Below are 23,991 nucleotides of genomic sequence, written 5' to 3'. Positions count from 1 at the left end.
GTAGCTCGGTTTTCATGAAAACCAACAATTTTTAAACATTTCTTTTAAAAAACATAAATTTGAATCCAAATTCTCAGGTTCAGTTGATCACATGACAAAAACTGGTCGGTTTCACTGAAATGTTGATTGGGAATAACAAAATTTCGCTACACGAACTAGAATCAAATCGATCTATGTCCAAGAAAAACACCCGGTTTTGTTGAAAAGCTGAAGATTACTGCAGAATTAATTTTGTTTTATGAAAATGGGGGAATAGGGAAAATTAAGGAAATGTGTAGGAAATGAGAGAATTTATATAAAAATGCTGACATGAGCTTTCCTACATTGTAGTTCTCTCCATTGAGAAACACACGATTGCAATACACTCTCATGAAAACAATTTTAAAGCACAGGCAATTGATAATTCAATATGCATCACCAAACATAGGCCAAATCCGGCTGTGGTCGCTCGGTTTCTGTGTGGTCCCGGATGGAAATCGACACCCGGCGAGTAGCAAACTACCGCAGTGGTAGGGAACGATCACTGTATCCGGCGGAGGAACGTCGTTGCCGCCCGAATCCTTTCATCTTTTTCCTAAAATGGGCTGGTTGACCCTATTTGTCATTGCCTTTTGGCCCATGAAGGTCATTTTCCTTTTAATATATACTACCTCCGTCCCTAAATAAGTGCAGCTGTAGATATCCGTGCCAAACGTTTGACCGTCCGTTTTATTTGAAAAATTTGTGAAAAATTTAAAAATATTTAGTCACACATAAAGTACTATTCATGTTTTATTATTTAATAGCAATAAAAATACTAATCATAAAAAAAATTTAAATAAGACGAACGGTCAAACGTTGAACGTGAATAGTACAAAACTACACTTATTTTTAGACGGAGGGAGTACTTTTCTATTATTGTGTGCCGTTAAAAGAACACACGAAAATTCATATTTTTTTAAAGCATGCCATTAATGAGTTATATGAATATCATAGTACTTTTAGGAATTTTAAAATCGCTTTCATTTTTCTTCAGATCAAATTTGAATTGGACCGAAATGCATCGAGTTTTCCAATGGAATATTCTTTCGAGCTAGGTTCAGGATGTCTGGTTTTCGTGAAAACCAACCGAATTTTATCTAAAAGGTAAACCATGATGGAATTTTCTTATCTTCGAGACATCTGTTGGTAACCTACTCTTAGTTGGTGCTTTCTGCCATATTACTGCAGATGACGAAAAGTAGTGGCCATATACTTCGGACATGTTAACAAAAGAGTTTTTTTTTTTTTTTTGTCTCTTGAAACCGAAGGCAGACTTGCTGGTATTATATTAAGTAGGAAAAGGCCCTGTTTAGTTTTAATTTTTTTTTTCTAAACCTCCAACTTTTCATCACATCAAATATTTCATACACACACAACTTTTCTATCACATCGTACCAATTTCAAACAAAGTTCCAAACTTCAGTGTGAACTAAACACAACCAAAGAGTATATTTACATATTTTTTCCCAACTGCGAAAAGAAGAAAGGAAGAAAAATAGCAAAGATACATTCATATCTTCACAGAGGTACGAGATAGGGACTAAGGCAACATTCAACGAAAGAGTTTTCATTTTTTACCTACAAGGTGACTAGGTGAGACTTGACTCTTTTTGAGTCTTGAGACGACTGGTTGAAGAACATCACTATTTTTTTTTTTCAAGATACGAACAGGGTACTGAGTTTCTGATAAAACCTGACCTGTGTGGCTGTGGCCGGAGTAGCTGTCTACCCGTGCACATTAACACCGATGGCACAAGCCGAGCGCGGGAGCAGGGGCGATCACCCATCGATCCTTAACCACGATGTGCCCCTCTCATCCGTTGACCAATTCTGCGTCACAAGCAGGATGGCCAAGGATCATGTCAAACCCTATCCCGAATCATTGCGCCCAACCCAAAGGATCGAGCAGAGAAGTTCCGGGTTGCTTTCCCCGTTTCTGTCGTATCAAATCGGAGAACTTTTCGGACCAGCTAGCTTGACCAGGTACGTACGCATACCCGATCAATGCCCGTATCTGTATGTATTCCAGACGAGCACACACAGGAAACGGAAGAATACGGTGTCTTAATTGCTGTGCTGTCTGACGTATACGGCGGCAGGGTAGGCGTAGTACTAGTAGTACGACCTGGAGCTTGAAGGAGGGTCAAAGAGGAGGACAAAATCGGAGACATGGATTGGGCCCGTGTATTGTATATAGGGCCCGGTTAGTTTCCCAAATTTTTTTCCTAAAAACATCACATCGAATCTTTGGGTACATGCATAAAGCATTAAATATAGATAAAAAGAAAAACTAATTGTACAGTTATGAAGGAAATCACGAGACGAATCTTCTAAGCCTAATTAGTCCGTGATTAGCCATAAGTGCTACAGTACCCACATGTGCTAATGACGGCTTAATTAGTCTCAAAAGATTCGTCACGCGGTTTTCAGGCGAGTTCTGAAATTAGTTTTTTCATTCATGTCCGAAAACCCCTTCTAACATCTAGTCAAACGTTGACATCCAAAAATTTTCTTTTTCCCAACTAAACACACCCATGGCCCGTTGGTGGCGGGTCGCGGTAGGAGGCAACAAGGCAGCAAACGCACGCACACGCACGCACGCACGATCGCACGAGCAGCTGCTGCGGCTAGCGATCGATCGGTCATCCATCCATCCATCGGTCGCTCTTCGGCCCACGCCCCCTTGCCTCTCGTTATCCCGCGCACGCGTACGTACGTCCATCGGTAGGCGCGAGGCCCCCACCCATGTGCAGATGCGCGTCTCCAGCTCGGCCGCCGCCACGTCCGTCCGCGCCGCGCGAATCGCCCGCCCCTTTTTTTCCCCTGTTCCCCAGCAGAAACGCCCGCGCGCGCGGCAAGCAATCATCACGAGTTGGGGTTTACTCCCGTGGAACGATCGATCGACGACGCATCACCGATCATACGTACGTCGTCCCGATCGACCTTGTACTAGTTAAAAGGCCTCGCCTCGCGGCTCAAAAGGAGGATCGATTTGGTTATTATCATTAGCTAACTTGTACGATAGACGACGTCACCAGATCTGCTGGGAAAGCTAGCATTAGCCCCCGTTCCAATCGCGCCTCGACAGGTACGTACAGTGCAACCACCGTACGTGAGGTCGATCGCCTGCAGGGCGTACGCACGATGGTGCGTCCGTTTGATTAGAGCATGATATTTGATTAGCACCGAATAAAAAGAACAAGAAATCTGATTAGCAGCAGCTCGATCGGCTTCATGAATTGAGTACCGGCCCCGGTCATGCGTATCTCCCTGCACGTACGCGTGGCTCCACCACCGTATTGATTAATCTCTGCACATACGGAATTATTATTGTGCCACATATGGCGGCCGCCCGGCCGGTTTTGCATGCACGCACTGCCGTGGCCCGTGTGCACGATATATCCATTCGTGAGGGGGCCGGATAATGGAACAGTAGCACAGTACGCTAGTAGTACTCGAGTAGTAGTCGGCTAGCGTGCGGTTGGGCGAGGAGAGTGAGCGCAGTAATGATGGGCGGGCGGGCGGGCGAGGCAGGCGGCAGTGCGGCCCCGCATGCACGCCGGGATTGTGCTCGGGCGGGGTTGGGGTTGGGGGTGTGATATGGATGGATTGGTGGTTGGTGCCGTGTCGCGCGGGAGTTGTGTCAGCCACATGCGGGACGGGGACGCGCGCGCACGCACCTTTCCGGGACCCGCGCGCGCCCGCCCGCCTCGATCCATCCATCCATCCATCGACTCGACTCGATTCGATCCATCCCCCTGCCTTGTCGTGCCGTTAGCCGTGTCGTACGTCCTCCCGCGACAACGACCGCACCATGCAAACACACACACTAGTATGCAAGTGTGTACTGCAACCGCACGCACATGTGTACACCTCCATCCATCGATCGATCGATCTCTCCGACTCGACGACCGTACCCATCCCTGCGTGCTACCCTCCTCCGGCTAATTAAACCACAACTATAGCTACATACATAATCAAATCATCGTTACGTACACTACTAGCGTAGAACGTCTCGCCGATTATAGAGCCACTCATGCACGACAGTATACCCGCGTGCCGTGCTGTGTACGCGCGATCCCCGCGGTGAGTCGTGATTGATATAGGCATATCGTGGCGCCATACGGGCCGTAGCCCGTAGGCGAACCACCGCCCCGCACGGCTCACCTGCTCACCTGGTTTGTCATATGAGCCCATGACCAATAATTTCACCGCACGCACGCCCGCCCCGCGCGTCCGAGGAGAAAACGGTGGCGGTCACGCTGGATTGAAGGTTTTTCCTTCTAGTTTTAAACCTTTTCTTTTCTGCTGCAACATCATATCAACGGAGCGGCCTCTATTCCGCATTACTCTTCTACTGTTAGCGGCAGTTGAACAAATTAAAGAACCAATCATGAACGATTGCACGAGCGGGTAATCTTGATCCACTCGTCAGATGTCGTACTTTCGTGCTAACTGGTTCCTGCTCCAGCATGCAGCAAGCGAGTAATCCCTCAGTTCCATAAAAGACCAATGTAAAATTAGATGTGATACGTTTTATTACTACGAATCTTAACATATATCTATCTAAATTCGTTTGTCCAAATTTATTTTCGTGGGACAGATCGGAGGGGAGTACATACTGACGATCTGGAGATAGTACCGGCCAGAACGCAAACGCACACGTACGTACGCATCGATCGACAGATCAATTCGATCTCCTCATCATGCATGCATGTCGATCAACATGCCAAGTTAGCGATCGAGAGCTAGCCAGAATGATAAGCACTGTTGACCAAATGAGAGGACCCGGCCGGCAGCAACCCTTGATTCTGTGCATCAGCATAGAGCTCTAGTGGATGAAACAGCTGCACTACTGCACAGCAGCAACATGCAGAAGACATCAAAATCCTTAAACCTCCAAGACAAGAGCCGGCCGGCCGGCCGGGTCGCCTTGTTGGCTACAGCTCCACGATGACCATGACACTCTCCCCTGCAAATGTTGCAGCAAATTAAGATCTCGGCTCGACGACACAAACACGAAACGATTGCATATATACATGTATTGGTCCCCCTCTGATTAGCTAGCAACTAATGGACGTCTAACCATGCCAATTAATGGGAAATTAAGGTGCAGCATTATGTAATTAAAACAGTACCTGTGCTGATTGATTCTTAGCTGGCTTGGGTAATAAGACGAACCAAATTTAAGGGGAAATTAACAAATACTCCTCCTAGCTGTGATATACTCATAGTGGTGTCCGGCCGTCTGTATATACGGATATTAGACATAGCGCGCGCGGCATGCATGCAGAGGCTTGTTCCTTTCATGAAAAAGAGGTGGAGTGTCTTGTAAGGCATGCTACATGGAAGCATCACGATTTAAATACATTTGGCAAAGTTCTTGCATAGATCATCAGGTCTAACCTCCCAAATTGAGCATGCCCGGCCGGCCCTGCAGGCTGCAGATTGCTTAAACTGCTTGGCTTAGCTTGTAGCCTGCATATATATTATCTGGAACTACATGAGTACTACTATTCGATTAGCGTAGCTGGCATAACATCTTAATTAATTAGAGTAGTAGAAATGTCTGAAATGCAAGCTTGTTTGCAGTCAGAATTATATTTTTTTTTCTTTTCCTTTAGCATTCGGCTATGTAACTTAATCCCTTCTATCAATATAACGCTAACCAATCTGTTTGACCGTTAAAAAAAATAACATCTTAATTGATGGACTCGAAAAATTAATAGTACTGTAAAAATCTAGCATGAACAATCTATATAATATAATATAATGCTGCTGCCACCCCCGTTGCTCAGCATGACTTTTGCATGTTTGGCGCCGATATGGATGAATCGTCTTGTTTACTACTTGTTGCATGCATGTGGGCTAAGGCCTCTTTAGGGGACCAAATCAATGAGATGTATACAAAGTGGCCCTATTGTAATCTCCGAAAGTAAGTGGGATCCCCCATCTCCTAGTCCTACTTCTTGGAACCTTCTTTAGTTATAATCTGCTGCTAGCGGATCATAAAACAACGGAATCTATCCATCATGTCCTGCATAGATAAGGGAACATGCACGCATATTATCACATTCGTCAAAGCACTCTATCATATCATATACACTTGTAACTTGTTGCTTCCTCATTGGCTATCTCTAGAGCCATTTAATTATTTATTTATATGTGATTAATCTCTCGTTTTTTTAACTAGTTGTGAGTCTCAAACATGTACTGACATCGATTAATTACAGAGGTAGTACAGACTCTACTTTAGTTGGAGACATGGGTGTGTGGTTTTGGAAGGATGTGTCGTAGTAGCGTTAGTTGAATGCAGTTGGATGAGCTAGCTTTACTTTTCGGCTTGGCAACCGCTACCTTTCGTACCATAGTGCACGAGCTCAACATGAACAATGCCATTAAAAGAGCGGCGGCTACTTCAAAAGATGAAAGTGAAAGCATTATATTGTTAATTAATTAGATCATCTGATTTTGAGAAATGTTAAATTCTTAATTTCTCCAGGATTTCCTATACTTCTCATCAAGCGTCCGGCGATGTATACTATCTTAAACTACATATCATACTCATATAGTTTATTCTGCACTTAAGATCAGAATGCATGATCAATCTGCGATTTGAAAATATTTTTCAGCAGCTATATATACATAGCATATATAGGTCATGCGATCCTATAGCTTTTTTTTTTTTGCGGGGCTATAGCTTAATTAGTTAGGACCACTGTTGATGTAGGGAAAAAAAGCATGCATGTATGCACTGGCAGATTCTTTCATTCACACGTACATATCTATAAAGTTTTATTGCAACTCAATTGTTAAAGTGCATACTGTATTAATTCTCACGTATGAATTTAATGTACAGTTATATATAATTCAGTAATTTGTTTAGGAGCTAGGAGAATTAATATTCTGACTGAACTTGCATGTATGCAGACAAACTATACACATTCACTTCAATTAATTGGACTGTGATATTTTTGGTGCATACGTTTTTTATATACAGTAATTGTTTAAATCTGTATTTATGCTCTTCGGCCACATATGACGAACTGGACATTTAAACATGAGAATGACATTAGAAGGTAGGGGGTATGTTTCTGACAGGAACTTTAATTATGTGTCTTAACACGTATATTTTGGACATTCTGAGACGTTTGTGGAGATAACCAAACTTGGTTTTAATGATATTTTAGATGTACTTATTGTAAACGGTGAAATTTAGAAATTTTCGTTAGTTAAGATCGGGTCAAAGAAGGAATTCACGCTGTGAGTATAGAAGATTCAGTTAGGCAAGCTGATCCAGATTTGGTATTAACCTTCTGCAATAGGAAATGTGTATCTTAGTTTTTTTATATATATAAATAGAGTCCTGAATCGATGAGTTGTGTTGGGATCAGACTTAGGGTGTGTTTAGTTCACGCTAAAATTAGAAGTTTGGTTGAAATTAGAACGATGTAACGGAAAAGTTAAAAGTTTGTGTGTGTAGGAAAGTTTTGATGTGATGAAAAAGTTGGAAATTCGAAGAAAAAGTTTGGAACTAAACTCGGCCTTAGGTGAGTTTTCTCTTTTGATCAGCCGATCAAAAGTTGTGTCAGAGTCAAAGTTGTAATGATAATTTTTTTTAGAGATAGAGTCCTACATCATCCGATTGTAGTAGAATCGGACTTAAGGCCTGTTTAGATTGTAGCTAAAATAAACCTTATCAAGTTTTGGCAATGCCAAAATTTTAGCAGGATGGTAATATTGCCAAAATTTTGGCAGGATTTCTTATGTATTGACCAAATTTGGCAATAAACTAAACGTAGACATATTTTTGGTAACTTTGTCAAAAAAAAATGATATGGTTGAAAATGGCATCAAAGTGAACAGGCCCTTAGTATAGCCTATGGGCATAAATATGTGCACCCAGGGCCTTTGTAAACACCAACAGTTCAATAATCACTTTTTCGACGCATCGCCACCCTAGTTTAGCTTCAACTGGTTCTTGTTCGAGTTTGTGCTGCATCGATTTCGATCTCCAGCAAGAAAGTAAGCCCCGTCAACTTCACTTGAATTGGTTGGGCTGTACTTTCTCGATTAAGTCTGATATACTAATTTGATCTTTGCATGCGTTGCCTATCTAATGTATCAGATCTATCTTTGATTGTTTTGCTCTCATAGTTAGGGTATTATATCAATTCACTTTGAATTTTACCAATCGGCTAGTTTAAATCTATCAAACTTACCATTAATCTTGAATTATCTTGGTTATGTCCAATCTACTAAGATTATAATTTGCTAGATAAATTTATTCAAGTCAATAGGTTTAAACAATTGTTTCATTGGAGTCTTAACCGATGAGTTATGTGTTTATTATAAATTAATTTGTTACATCGTTTGAGTTACAAGATTTAGCATAATCAGTTAACTGCTATTTTTGTTATCTTCAATCTTATACTGTCTCGATTTGATCCGATCTATCAAGATTGTGGTTAATAATCATAGGTTGTTAATGATTATACTTTAACTTGTTATAGCTGATGTTGTTTTTTTCTTTACTTTGCGAATGATGATAAGCTTCAATTAATATTTTAGTGCATTGGCCTACATCTAGGAATATATATAATTGTTAAGTTGCTATCTTTACTACTTTCAATCTTATATTGTCTCAGTTTGATTTGATCTATCAAGATTGGTTATAATAAAGTTAGAAGATTTTGCAAATATATATTATGTAGATTTTGGTCGATGTCACTTTGATCCTAAATATTTATATCCATCGGTTACAGCCAATCGATCCAAAATTTCATCGGCATCGGATGGGCACACGATACAATATCGGCCCTATGACCGATTGACTCCACAATCTAATCTTTTCGTTGTCTATCTTGTTAATTCTAAGATCAAACTAACTGGCATGCCCTGAACCCGATTGATAGGACTTGCACTAGATCTAAACAAATCTCTTATGCCCTTGTGTATGTGACGAATTTTACATCAACACTTATCAATTCAACTTCCTAATGAAATTTAAAATTTTGACAATTAGTCCAATTTTATGAATTATATAGGAGTATTTAAATTTGCCATCTACTCCCTCCGTCCCAAAATGTAAGCATTTTTAGAATAGTGTCAAGTCAAACTTTTTAAATTTTGACTATTAATAGCGATAAATTAAGAAATATTAATCATGTAAACTTGATGTTACTATATTTATCATTAAACGAACTATCATAATATGCAACTCTTTTTATTTAAAACATTTTACTTTTGTAGATATTGTCTTGGAGACCGTGTCGAGATCTAAAATTACTTACATTTTGGGACGGAGGGAGTACTATATAGTACTCTCCGAAGGTTATATAGTACTCTCTAAAGGTTTCTTGGATGTTTATGCTCGATTTGTAAGCTAGAACCCACGCCACCACCCATATATATATTCATGTCAATGTATAGCTAGCCTATTTGAAAATTGATGAAATGCATAAAGTCCAAAGAAATAAATCTATTAGTGTTACTTTGTAAGGCAAGAGTTTTACAGGATTTCACATAATTAAATCGGTTCAATTCCTGCAAAACTTCTCAAAGAAAATCATCCATTCCAAACACATGAGAATATGAGAAAAAATGCCACACCTTTTTGAACGGAGTTCTCTTTATTTAATTAATTTACAATTAATGGAATGTCTTTAATTTCTCCAACTAATTAGTAGTATATCAAAAAAAAATGACACACGAGTTACCTGTATGTGGTCGATTTGTCAATTCGTTATAATTAAAAACAATTGCTACATATAAACCCGACAGCTCTAAGAACATGATCCATGCATTGGTGGCCCATGGTTAGGAAATGCCGGAGATCAGGCGCAGCATGGATATATCATTAGAGGTTGGGCAGAGTATTTATCTCGTTGTTTAAGCATCATTATTGGGCTCGAACCAATCCGATGAAAATTTGGTAGCTTTCTAGTGACAGCATTATGAGCATAACCACTACAAAATTAATTAAGAACGCCAAGGACATGTACTTATAAAATTTTTACATTAGCTGCAGGCACTAACAATATTAATAAGCCAACAATTGATGATTAGTGTGAATATGCTCATATTTTTAGCCTGGTAATTAAATGGGGGAAGTATATATCTCGACGATATATGTGCATGTATTAGCAACTTTAATTATTAATTGGCAGTTTATTCAGCATGTAATTAAGTATATATATATATATATATATATATATATATATATATATATATATATATATATATATATATATATATATATATATATATATATATATATATATATATATTGCTTTAATCGACTGTTCAAATATTGCATGCCAATTCACATGATGTGGTTAATTAGAGGAACATTACAAGTCCGTTCTTAATTAGCAACATATAGACATAGATACCATGCACATGCGTGCATGATATGGTATGATCGATGCATATGTATGGAATATGGATCCATGACTAGCTTAGCCTCTTGCATATGGTCGATCGGTCGGCCGGCTTTGCTCCAATAATTAGAGTTTAATCGTCGCCTTGCACGCCTAATTAATCATCCCGTTGATGGCAACAAGTCAGCGGTCACGGAGGCAACACACGATCGATGATCGATTATCAGGTTAATTTCCCCTGTATATATATAGCTTAATTATTAATTTGATTCTCTCTCCTTAATTAGCTTTCTAGCTACCTCCCTGTTGATTTGTGCTCATATGTGATTAGCAAGTCTTAACCATCGGCGACAACTGATAAGTCGTTGGGTTTAGACGTGCGACCAAACCACGACCAGATTAATTAGCAGCTAATTAATTAGCCCCCCTTCGATCTCCCTCTAATTTGATTAAGCCTGAAAAATGCATACAATAATGCACTCCGTATACATACACTTTTATACGCTAATCAATACATTAAAATCAATCGAACTAGTATTATAATTAAAAATCGTTTTCAGTTGACCCGGCAGGCCGGGGGATCGATCGAGAGCGAATTAAGGATCAGATTTTATGAGCACGATCGATCACGATTGAGCAGGTAGCTCGATCTGCTACATAACGTACTCAGAAATTAATTAATTTATATTTTTAAGAAACACGGTACAAATACAAATGTTCTTATAACGCGTGTGACACTCACCCATATGAGCATTTTCAGAGACTGGGCATATTGACGTTTCGTTGTCAACGGGTACGTCGTCTACTACTGAACAAATAATTAACCGTAAATATAAATACCTATGTCAAATTTAAGATTTGAACCCAAACATGCTCCGCTCATTTCGTGAAATTAATTAATTTCGTTAAGAAGGAAAAAAAAAGGAAAAAGGAAGAAGAAAAGTACATACTTGATGCGTACGTAGCTGCGTAGTACGCTTGGATGGATCGGTGCAATATATGCAATGCAATCGAGCGGCTTTGTAGTTTCTCTCTCTAGCTAGCTAATATAGCAGCTAGTCTCTCTCTCTACCGAATCCATCGTCCGTCCATCCGTCGGAGGAGGTAGGTGGGCCAGGGCAGCCATGTGCGCTCATGTGGTGGTTTGCAACGCTTGGCCCCACCACCACTTTCTCTCTCTCTCTCTCTCTAGACTTTCTCTCTCTTTCTCCTCCTCTCCAACCCACCACTCACTAACCTGTAGTACCCCCAACAATGCGTACACGGCCGTCACCCTCTTCCTCATTTCTCTTTTATAATCTCTACAACTTTAAAAACATAGTGTCCTCGGTTCGTTCCTCTCATATATGCATAACCATAGTATGATCCAGTAATTTACCTAGGTCAAACCTGTTACAAAGCAGAGGGCATATTATACTATATAAGAAATTTAACGATCTTTATTATTCAATTATAACTTATTATAAACTGTAATTGTATTGGCGCCCTTGCGACTCGAACTACCCATGAAGGAGGGAGAAGCTGTAACACTTGCGTTCGCGAAAAACAACTGTGTAACACTTCAAAAATAGTTTATAAATAAAACTTATATATATTTGTTGTTAGTAATTTAAAACTTAATGTTGAGAAATAAAACTAAAAAACATCAAAAAAAATCTAAAATTAAGATTTAAAATTTAAATTTCAGTTACGACTAACAAAGCTAAAAAGCAAATGATGTAGCTTAGCTAGGGTTTAAAGTTTATCCATAAATTGATCTCTCCTACAATTTCTTCGATCTATCCAACACCGCTATATTTATTACTCACTGTGGTAATATTATATGCTCCTAGAGGCATTGGAATATATTTTTTTTCTTTTTACCTCAATTTTAAAGCTTGCCAATTAACCTAAAATCTCTTAAAATTTGAACGGATCAGGTAGCTACAGAATTAGCCACTGCCTTGTTTATCTCTCTAGGGGATTAGCTAGCTAGGGGCCTGTACTGTATCTATCTCAAAACGCCCTAACGGGAACGGAACGAATCGGCATGGAGGCGCATGTTACCTTTCTGCAAAGCGTGTGGCATGTGTTGCCAAAGATTACGATCAATTGGTCGATATTTGATCGAGATCAAGTTGTTGCCTGGCTCCAGCAACATCTTTATAATCTCTCTGCTGGATTAATTATTTTAATTTTTCTCCAGCTTTGCAATATACACACACATTTGCGCGTAATATGTGCTTTTGCACGCCGATTAGGCGATTGCTACTATAGAAACTTAATTAACATTGCATGGCGATGGTTTGACGAACGTGTCAAACCCCAAATCCCAGGCCGGTTTACTCGTTTTACGTTGCTTCCACGCAGACGAACAATTTAACAACAAATCGAGTTAATGTTTCAGACGCGGACGGCAACGTGATGCTGATGCTGATTTGCATGAAAAAAAAAGCATTGCCTTAATTTTTCCTCTTTTTTTTCATCCAATTGTAACTACCACTACCACCGTACTCATATATCTATCCAGCACATGCATGGATATGCATGGTTAATACTAGTTTAGCATGTGTTGTTTCCTCATGTTCGTCAATGCAATCAGGTTAATTAACCAAATCAGCAGATTGCGTAGGAGTAGATGTATGTGACCGATCGAGTAACTGAATCAATATATCGATCCGACCAAAGTCCGACCAGATTGCTTTTATATCCATTAGCCCACATGCAAGCAAGAGCTAACCAAAGATGAGTCTCATGTTCATCTTGGCCAACAATTTCTTACTTTCTTTCTCTACAGTACTAGCAGACTAATTTTTTTAATAAAAAAGAATAATTTGGATTGCTTTTGTCTCTCGTTGTCAACTAGGTATTATAAGACACCGGATCTTGCTCAGGACATTTGTGTCAGAGCCGTGTTCCTCGCTCTCTTCCCTTTCCTTTTTTTCTCTCTCTAAAATCGCAACCCACAAATCCTTCTGATCCGTTTGTGTCAGAGCCAAATCTTCTTCTTCTTCTCCATCTCTCTCCTCTCCTCTTCTCTTCTCTCGTTGGAAGGTGAGGTGAGGTTGGGGGCGCCGTTTGATGGACGCGAAGAGGACGCCGCCGCCGCCGCCGAACCCTAACCCTAGCGTAATTGGCAGCGGCGCCGCCGCGGACGGCGGCGGATTTGGGAGGGGGGAAGCGGCGGCGGCGACGAAGCACATGCTGGCCTTCCACTTCCTGCGCGCGCTGTCGCGGATCCACCGGGCGACACCCGTGACGCGGCGCACGCGGACCATCCGCCGGGCGGCCTACTCCTCCATGGCGCGGGCGGCGAGCCCGCGCCGCGCGTGGAGCCGGGCGCTGCTCGGCCAGGCCCGCGCGCGGAGGTCCAGGACGCTGATGAGGCGCGCCGCCGTGCTGGTGCGGAGGCGCGTCATCGCCGCTCCTGCGCCTTCTCCCGCCTCCGCCGCCGCCGCCGCCGCCAGAGGCGTCAGGATTATTGCTGCCGGAGAGACGTCGGCGGCGGCTCGGGCTGTTCCGCCGCCTCCGCGGCAGCAGGGCGAGCCGCCGAGGGCCGACGCGCTCCGGCGCCTGGTCCCCGGCGGCGCCGGCATGGAGTACTCCAGCCTCCTGGAGGAGACCGCCGACTACCTCCGCTCGCTTCGCGCGCAGGTGCAGCTGATGCAAGGCCTCGTCGACCTCTTCTCCTACCAATGATCCATCCATCGAGTAATCAACATATGCAACATATGGTTAATTATTTCTTCGTTCGTCTTGCACGCATCACATGCTGCTGTTGCTGCTTCTGTTCTACTTCTCTACCTACATCATATCGATCTATCTCTTGTTCATGTGGATCGATCGATCGATGCATATGACGATCTATCTCTTGTTCATGTGGATCGATCGATCGATCGATGCATATGATGGTTGGTTAAGATAGGGGATTATTATTGGGGTAATTAAGGGGAGGATCTAGGAGATTGGGTGGAGTGTTAGTATACATGTTTTTTGTTTTTGTTGGTAATTAAGATTATTGGTAGGTGATGAAAAGATTGTTGGATACATACATCCATGTATAGAAGTATAGGCCGACCGGCTGGGAGCACAATGAATTGAATCATATATACCAAGAAGAAGGCTTTATAGAGAGAGAGAGAGAGAGAGAGGGGTAATTAATTGTAACATATAAAGAGAAGGATGAAGTTACATATACTATATGATAGTGAATTAGTGCAGTGTTAATTATTGTCAATTGTCAGTAAATCGATCTATATATCTGCGTATATGTGTGTTTGTGAATTGTGAAAAATTCATGCATGCTACTAACCTACCTTTGTAGCTGTATCTGCGATGTTGGTAGATATATATTTTTTCATCTTCTGTAGGTACGTCTTCTATCTGATTGGGGAAGAAACAGGTAATTACTTAATCAAAGAACTTAACAATGAGGTCATAGATGAATGGATGTTGCATATATATCATGCATGATAATTTTTCCCTGTGTAATGCTGCATGTGTGCAGATTCGTTTTGTTCTAGTAGAATTAAGTATTAATTGGTTGCTAGCTAGCTGCACATGCATGATGCATATGTGTGTACTACCTCTATATCATCGTTCCCATGCATCCGCTACTCGTATTAGCTAGGGATTGACAGCTAGATGATGCTTGTTGCCTAGCTTGTCTAATTAGACTATTAGAGTACTGCTAGCTTGCTAACTAGGAGGGTGGTTATGTTGAATTGGTTGTTTGGTAGAGTGTTTTTTCTTTTCTCCTCTCTCAAATTTGGGAAAGTGGGAGCCACAATCTATGAGGGATAGGGTTGCTAATCTTTGAGCTTGATGAGAAGACACACATAACTTGTGGCCAAAGGAACCAAACAAAAGACATTCTCTCCATGGGCGGTTAGCATCTTTTGATTAAAGGGCCTTGTGTTTTTCCCTTTGGAAATAAGCATATATGTATTTGTGTTTTTGCTATTATTTTTCTTCTCTCTTCTTGTTGCCCTTCCATCATCTCTCTCTACCAACTTATCCCTGTTCCTTTTTAGGTGCCACCGGTTCTCTATTGAGTATTCTTTGTGTACTTGATGCTGCTGGCAAGTTTTTCTGCTTGGCTCTTTTGTCGTGTTTTTTTTTTCTCTCAGTTGGCTAGCTTTGACACATGCGTTTGTTGCTTCCTTTATGGGGTAAGAATCCGAAAGGGTTGAAGCTAGCCTCTTCTGCTTGTAAGCTTCCTATTAAGTGTTATGTTACATCGGGATCATATATATATGTACAACACAAACAGTAGTTAATCAACTGGACGTAGAAAAAGACTAGCTGGTACCATGCAAGTTTGACATGCATGGTTGAAACCACATTCTTTACTTTTACTTAACTGATATAATAATACAGTTAAGTCTTTTGCATGTCCCTGAAAAAAAAAGGTAAAAAGATACAGACGAAGCAGATGCAAAGAATCTTAGTAGAACTATATGTATTTACATATGTGTGTTTTCACACTAGCTAGCTAACAGATTATGTCTTGTGCACCGTGGTATATTGAGAGAAGAAGAGCCTGCTGCCTGCTGCATCCATAAAATACCCTAAATTTCTGCTTTTGCTTTTTTAATTTTTTTTACTTGTACTTGCATATATTGTTTTTAGTTGTGATCACAGAGCTAGATATAATTTCCACTTAAGACGATATTGTAGTGTGTGGTTTTAATCTGTTTTCTATTTGGATATTCGATAGGGGGGCGTTTTTGGTTCAGATATCGAATTTGCTCATTGGCCATAGCTAGCTGTCATATATGACAAAATTAGTACACCTATTGACAGGACAAAGCTAGCTACATGCATGTGTGCATTTTGCTTGGAATCATGTAAGATCACCATCCAATTCGCAATTGGGCCACAAAATAGCTATATTAGGGAGCCATTTCACATCACTAAAAACATTTTTGGTACTTGAATCAACAGCTAATCATAATTGGCCCACTGATTAGCTGTACTCATTTGATCAGCTGGCTATAATCATCTCCTTCAACAGACATGCATGTATATATGCTATATAGTACTATACCTTGGAATGTACATATTGAAATAAAATAAACATGGATCGGTGTGTAGCGTATCATATATGCATCGAGACACATATTTGTGACAGTACATCGGAATTTTCTAACATCATGCATGTTTAATTACTGCATATATGACTTTCTGTCACTTCTATTTTTCAGAATACTATCTTTGATCATCTGCTGGTTAGCCTTGCCATTAGTTCATATATAGACTTATATATAATTTTGTTTTCAATGTTAATGCACTAAAAATTGTGCTCCATTCGAACAAAATGCAGAGAAATTAAAAGATGATTCAGATTGGTCCAAAATACATATATATAGTTAGCATGGTCAAGTAATTTAATGAGTTTGCCGATTTGATATATCAGTTTTTTATTTCGTCAAATACACGATGATATATATAGGTGCATGAAATAATTCTCAGTATTGCTAATTGATCGTTATTTCAGCAGGATGTGAAATTAGTTAATAATTGCCGCTATATATACCTGTCATATCTTCGTATTAGGACTTATCCACATGGACACATCCATTTTATGTCACTGAAAGCTCACTATACTTCTTAATTTTTAATATGCTTGCTTATAATTTATCTATTAGCGGGAGAAGCATCAATGATATACGATGGAATAATAAATTAATGCATGATATTTTATCCATCATGATTAAAATACAGTGCGGTAGCGCCCATGAATATTACGATACACGAGTATATATGCTTTTAATAAGATTTTAGTGAAGCTAGTGAGTTACAATCGCTACTATAGCTTCATCTCTTTGAGCATATGTTAGGGAACATATTTAGAGATGAGTAAGTGTGGTGTGCCGCACGCGTAAGAGTACTTTGTGAAATCGGAAAAATTAATCCTTATTAACAGACCGCGCGTGGGACATATTTTAGGTCGTGTGAGTATTGTGGTAATCGAAAAAAATATTGTTAATAAACCATGTGCTCGAGATGGATGGATGTACTAGTTAATGGGGGTACTAGTTATTTTAACAAGTAGTGCTGTTGCATATCAAATATGCACATTTAATTTCTCTCTTATATATACAGCATATATATGTATCCGGGATAAATATGCCGTGCAAATTAAATTGATTTTTGTGCCATCAGCTATATATTCTTATGCACGGAATGCAGATATATAGAAAATTCAGTACATGGCTTTCTTTATACCGTGGCTAACGTACGTATACGCATCCGTATGCATGGATCCGTATATATGCCTCCAGGGACTTTTGTATGTGTATCGCCTCGTACTCTCTGTTGTTTGAATGTTTTTGTAGATCTAGCGATCAATGTGTTTAATTAATTAACCGAACGCTACCAACAGTACTACACCACTTGTACAGCACCTGCTGACTTTAATTTAAAGTATATATACTTTTTGAGATTTAACCAAGTTATAGTTGATGAATGTTACGTGCTACACAGCGCTTGTGCTTTAATTAGATCGACCAAACCTAGCTGGCTAGCTAGCGTATTACTCTAATTAATATACTCGATCGGTATATATATAAGAGCTTAGCATGCGTGGAACAGTACGGTACAAATTAATTTTGTGTCATTTTGACTCATTGTGTGTGTGTAAGTCTGTATAGAATTGTTCATTGTGTATAATTAAGCTTGTATACAATTAATTAATTGTGCAATTATATATATTGTGTGTAAGATTATAACATGGGAAAGCTGTTCGTGTATGCATCATGTATGCGTGTAAGCTAACGAGGATATATTGCGGCCGATGGATACATGGCACCTATCCCTAAAATTCATTTTTTTAATTAGTCCCTTTTACTGTCCTTTCCTGCTGCTTAATTGAGCCCATATATATTAATCTACTCTGGCATCAATATAGAAGAAACGAGAAGAAGTCTAAGGCCCATTCCATTATTTGTACTGAGAGCTGCAGAATTTGTAAGAACTTTGGTATACGAAATATTCCCACTAATTTGAATGTTGGTTTTCCTACAAAATTCTCGATACACTAGAGTGAAGTTCTCAAGACAACAAACATGAATTGGAGTGCGTGTAGTGGTTAGCTAGCTAATTATAATTAATCTTTGATTAATGATATAGATATAGTAAAGGGAAACATATATCCTATGCACACAAACTTTCCGTGCATACCAACTAACAAATATCATGAAAAATTATAGAAAAAATTGGATATTTATTCATAATAGTCGAGATGATGCAGTACATATATATCCTATCTGTTTCTAATTAACATTAACACGAGATTTATGGCGAGGGGCAGCAGAAAATTACTCAGAATTAAATAACAACCTTTTCTGTCTTAGCAAGTAGTAGCAACGTCAGACTGACGTCGTTGCATAAATATATGTACAGTTGTCTCCAACTACAAGGACGTACAGACTGACGCTACGGAGATATGTCGAATACGTCATAAGTTAGGACCATGTCCAAAGCATGCATGACATTGTTGTTGTTTTCCTGAAATATTTGGAAATTATATATTCAGAAGACTTAGCTATATATATACACGCATATATATAATAATTAATTAAATAGCTACTAGCTAGTAGGTGCGAGTACCACGCGCGTACGTACGTACACCTCTCTAGCTAGCTGTATTCCTGTACGTATTTAGTGGATGGTACAGGGACATGATCAGTACAGATTATATATTATTCATGGTAACGTGTAACCTTGTATGCCATATGGACGTATTATGCATATAATGTGACTGATTCAATTGGTGCAAATGCATGGCTACTAAGCAAGCTTCCTCTAGAATTATTGATTAGTTAACAAATTTTGTCGGTTCAATTCCAACCTGGTCATATCATAAATACAGGTTCTGTTAGTTCTTCCCTTGCATCTTGACGAACACTCTCAATTTAATTTCTTGAATCTTGACGAGTAGTCCGTCAAAATCTTAAATCATAGCTATACAGACTACCGTCCTGGTAAGAATTCATTAATTACATCGATGAATGTCTGGCAGTACTTAATTTACCAGAAAACTGGTGAATTAATCAGCCATCGATGATCGTTGCCTGTTGCCACAATCTGTTGATTGATTTTTTTTTCCCCTACTTCCATCGTCAAAACGATCAATTATTAGTCTTGCGCAACACCAAGTTGAACTCCGTACATCATCAGACGATGCTATGTTGTTTAATTTATATATCGTCGGAGCTCTGAACTCATGAACTTAAGTACGTGGATACACTATCATCATTCTACCTACACCGCCTTCTGTAGAAAATTATACGGGAGTTTTTCTAATTTATATGGAATTTAACTGTTTACCGCAGCTGTAAATTAAATTCCTAATTCCTGTACAACAGTACAAGAAGACTGATCATATATCCAATATCCATGATTTTTTAGTAGATATAGTCGGTCCTTCCATAGTTATGTGGTTTAATTTGTTTACTATGATCTAACTAGTTTAGATATCCTCAAGTTGTTTTCCACTTTATCCACATTTTCAATCAAAACCATGCGCGCTTAATGCCTTTATAAACATTATAAACAATGCGAGAAGAGATTGAAATGTCCTGACGTCGCATAGATCGAAAGCTAGTTAATTAATTAAGCTAATTAATTAGACGTCCAGCTGAAAGCCTGAAAGCTAAAGCTCGAAATCATACACGAAAAAAAGAAAAGAAAAGGCAAAAAAAAAAGTTATTACACATGATGAGATGAGGACGCGGCGGCGCTAGCTCGCGTTAGGAGATCGGACCGGAGTCAGGCGACGGCGGCCGGGAGCGCGAGCGTACCGACGAAGGGGAAGCTGAGCTGCGGCAGCGCGACCAGCTGCCGCCGCCCCGCCGCCGCCGCCATCTCCATCAGCGCCTTCCTGATCGGCCGCAGCAGCTCCGCCACCAGCCGCCACCGCACCAGCCGCGACACGGCCAGCCTGCACCGGCCCGCCGGCCTGCGCCGCCGCCCCAGCCACACCGTCCCGCCGCAGTACTGCCGCCGCCGCAGCCTCTGCCGCGCCCTCCGCTCCCTCCACCCGCCGCCGCCGTTCCACCCCACCAACGACGCCAACCTCGCCATGCTTAACACTGTGCACACACGCACTGATGTGGTGATCTGACTCTCCCGGCTGAGCTGAGCAGTGTTTGGCTTTCGCAGCTGTATCACTCACTGATGACTTAGTGAGGAAGCTTAATTTATAGTACGAGAAAGAGCGACGCGATTAACTAGCTAAGTAGGTGAGGTGTTAATGGTAATTAGCTAGTTAACTATAGATAGCCTGCAGCTGCATGCGCTCACTCTGATGATGGTGATGATGATGGCGTGATGATAACATTCTATCAAAGCTTCAAACTTTTTAACGTGTAAAAGGATTACACGTTAATATACTAGAAGAAGGAAAGTTCAATTATGCATCACAACCAGTCAGAGGATAATTGTCGAGGGACAAGGAGAAAAGAAAACTGAAAAAAAGAGAGAAAAAAATGGAGCTAAAACTGGACACTACTCCTATACGAGAGAGGGGGAGCCGGAGCCCTACTATACACTCCCAATATATCCCCAAAAGACGCGACGCCAGCAATTGACCACGGGAAACCTTCGTGTAGAATGGACTTCAGAACCACCGAAACCGACGAGAGAGAGTAATCGAACACTCTGGAGTTCCGCTCCTTTCATAGCTGCGAGGAGATGAGGACTAAAGAGTCGAAACCCTTATGACAATGCTTAGGCAGGCAGGCCCTAGAAGTCGGCCACTAGACCTGAAGAGAGGAGCCACAGAGCAGAGTGAGGTCAGACCAGTCAGGTAGAGACAGAATCCGGTGTCAGACCTGGCGAGCGAACTCACAGTTGAGGAGGATGTGATTCGCCGTTTTGAGTTATTGGACGCAAAATGGATAGGCCGAGTGGCTGTCAATACCATGCTTTTAAGTGCTCTTAATGTAGTTGTATCACCTTAATTTAACTCGTTTTGTCTTAAAAAATCAAAGCTATCTTAGGTAAGAAGCGCTAAGCTCACTACACTTAGGAATTGAGAAGGCCGTCGCCCTCTACATGCATAATACTAATCATTTGCACGGCAGCTTATTAATTAAGTGTACATGCCCCACAAGAAAAGGATATGATCTGTGATCATACTATCATAAGCTAGCTACACATAAAGCTTAAATGTATATGTATTTTACTAAATAAAGTGTACCATGTACAATACTACAAAATGGCCAAGAGGGTGGCTAGCTAAAGCATGCGAGAAATTAATTAAAGTTAATCTATCAGCTTGATCTCTAGCTACCTAATGATATCTTAAACTTGCTTGTGCTCTCGAAAAGCAAAATGGATATATAAGAGCGTGAAGGCCAGCTGATCTTGGCGAGATGAGAACTGATGAGAAAAAGCTTTAATTGGCGATTTTATTAATTAAGCACGTCTGGGCCTGAAGCAGAATGGATTTTTCTCTTTTTTACTGCCTAGTTGGTCCTTTCAGGTACGTACAATTAACGATACAACTGATTTGTTAACTAAATCAATCAATTAAGATGTTGGTGGTGCAATGGATTGGATGGCCTAGCAAGTGTCAAGTTGGATAAATTACAGTTGATGTGATGATTGGAGCCATTGATGTATAGCTAGCTGCTAGCCTTTGCTCATCAGCTGCTTAATTGTTAGCTAGCTGCAACCTGATGTGTCAGGAAAGCAAAGCCTAAATTGCTTTTGATTTGCTTGTATTAAATTAAGGAGGAAGCTAGGAGGGCAATTTGGACGTTGGTGTGTGAGGTGTAAGTGTGCCAAAATGGATAGACTAATTAAGGTCTCCGGCGATGGCTGCCGGTTTGTTGCTTTCGAAACAGGACGGGGCTCGCGAATACAAAATTCACGCAAAATTCCGGCCGATTTCCGCGTGCCGATCTCAAAATCCGGGCAAACCACGGCAGTATCTGATATCTCCGTGGCCACGCGAGATCGAATTCGCAGGAAGCAATCATTAATTTAACTACTGAATTCGAATTCTAAACTGTGTTAAGGTTTCGGTCTTTCAGAGGACCACAAGGAGCAGAAAGCTAGGATAAATTGAACTAGAGAGGTTAATTAATTAAATGATTAATCAAGCACGCAATGAGTGAGGTCAGGAGATTGGCTAATCACTAGGGTTTGACATTGGTAATCACCCGGTTGGAGTAAGCATTTTTCACAGTCTTGTGTTAGTCCACTCGTAGGTGGCCTGTGGCATCGCCGCCCCAATTTGGTCTGCTTAAAATAACCCAAGATAACAATATCATCTTGGGTTACTTCAGCTATAGTGTGCTCTGCTTTGCTTTACCCAGGTAGCCAATGCTTTCTGATTAGCTAGATTTGACTCTAGCAGCCGGCAATTCGTTCCATTTCTAAAGCCTAGGTGGCATTTTGATTTAAATATTTCAAAATCAAAGAATTGCCACACAAGTTTCTCTTGCATGCTTTGTCTCTTTATAGAGCGTGACGAAGAAAAGAAAGCAACGGCAGAATATTGTTGGACTCCTTACCAATTTGGATCAGCTTTAGGCTCTGTTTTTTTCTAGATGGAATATTGTTTGAAACCGGCAAAGTTGTAATGAGAGGACTCAGCAGCTAACTAATTGACACGTCAACAGTAACAAGCCTATCGTATCCATAATCTAGTCAAAAAAAATTGTCATTTCTCCAGGACAAGTTGAACATGAGGCCAACGAGATAGCTCCAGATAGGAATCAGAAATGGCACCAACGCAACTCGTGGTCGATCAATCCTCCTAAACTATGATCAAAAGAAATGATAGGTCGTGATCAGTATCCTCTTTTTCATGTCATGAGAAGCACATTGGTGACATAGGATAATCTATAGTTCTACCACGCACATTTTTGTAGTATTACCGATGCAAACGGTACTGGACTACAGGTTCAATTTTAATTTAACCTGGAATTCAGCTTTTGCTGCCGTCCATTGAAGGAAAAAAAAGTAACTATCTTGTATCCACTGTAATCTGGAAATAATCGAGAGGAAAAAAATCAAATAGATAACATCCAGGATGCTATGCGAGCATGACGACGGGAAAAAAAAAAAGAAAGAAGAATCAAGCAATACCAGAAAGCGCATCAAAGGCATAATGCATGACAACAGAATAGTCACAGGTTGGCTAGGACTAGGAGTATTCGATTCCAGGAGAGCTCCAGCAGAGCACGGTTGCATAAAGGCGATTCAATGGTGGTGTTTGCATCCTAGAAGATGAAAATTAAGTTTTTCACGCAAAACAAGATAGTAATAACATGTAATTAATTAAGTTTTAGTTATTACAAACTTGAAAAATGGATTAATCTGATATTTTAGAACAACTTTCATATAGAAAATTTTCTCACGAAACGCATCGTTTAACAGTTTGAAAAGCATGCCATGAGTATCCAAAATTTAATCCACTCCTTACATAAGAAATGAACAGGACCAATAATGTTAAGTCATAAAATGGAGTCCTATTTAAAAAAAAAAAGAGAGAGAGAGGAGGCATTCGCAACCACATATTTATCCTGTTGAGAACACCCCCACAGAATTAGTTGAAATCATATCCAGTTTAAAGCCTCAAAGGATTTGATTA

At 40.4% G+C, this 23,991-nt stretch overlaps 1 protein-coding gene across 1 annotated transcript; it reads left to right on the top strand.

The window, feature by feature from the left end:
• Window positions 1-13,240: 13,240 nt before the first annotated feature.
• On the top strand, window positions 13,241-18,510 carry LOC127772122 (transcription factor IBH1). Its single transcript, XM_052298108.1, has one exon. It carries the CDS (start codon window positions 13,464-13,466, stop codon window positions 14,079-14,081), a length of 618 nt encoding a protein of 205 aa, XP_052154068.1. The 5' UTR covers window positions 13,241-13,463; the 3' UTR covers window positions 14,082-18,510.
• Window positions 18,511-23,991: the final 5,481 nt, after the last annotated feature.

This window comes from Oryza glaberrima, chromosome 4, assembly GCF_000147395.1.
Source record: "Oryza glaberrima chromosome 4, OglaRS2, whole genome shotgun sequence".
NCBI lineage: Eukaryota > Viridiplantae > Streptophyta > Magnoliopsida > Poales > Poaceae > Oryza > Oryza glaberrima.
Note: the sequence above shows the minus strand (reverse complement) of the source record. Positions and strands in the feature narration are given on the sequence as shown.

Excerpts from the sequence above, each read along its gene's own strand:
- LOC127772122 (XM_052298108.1), top strand. The coding sequence starts at position 13,464 with ATGGACGCGAAGAGGACGCCGCCGCCGCCGCCGAACCCTAACCCTAGC.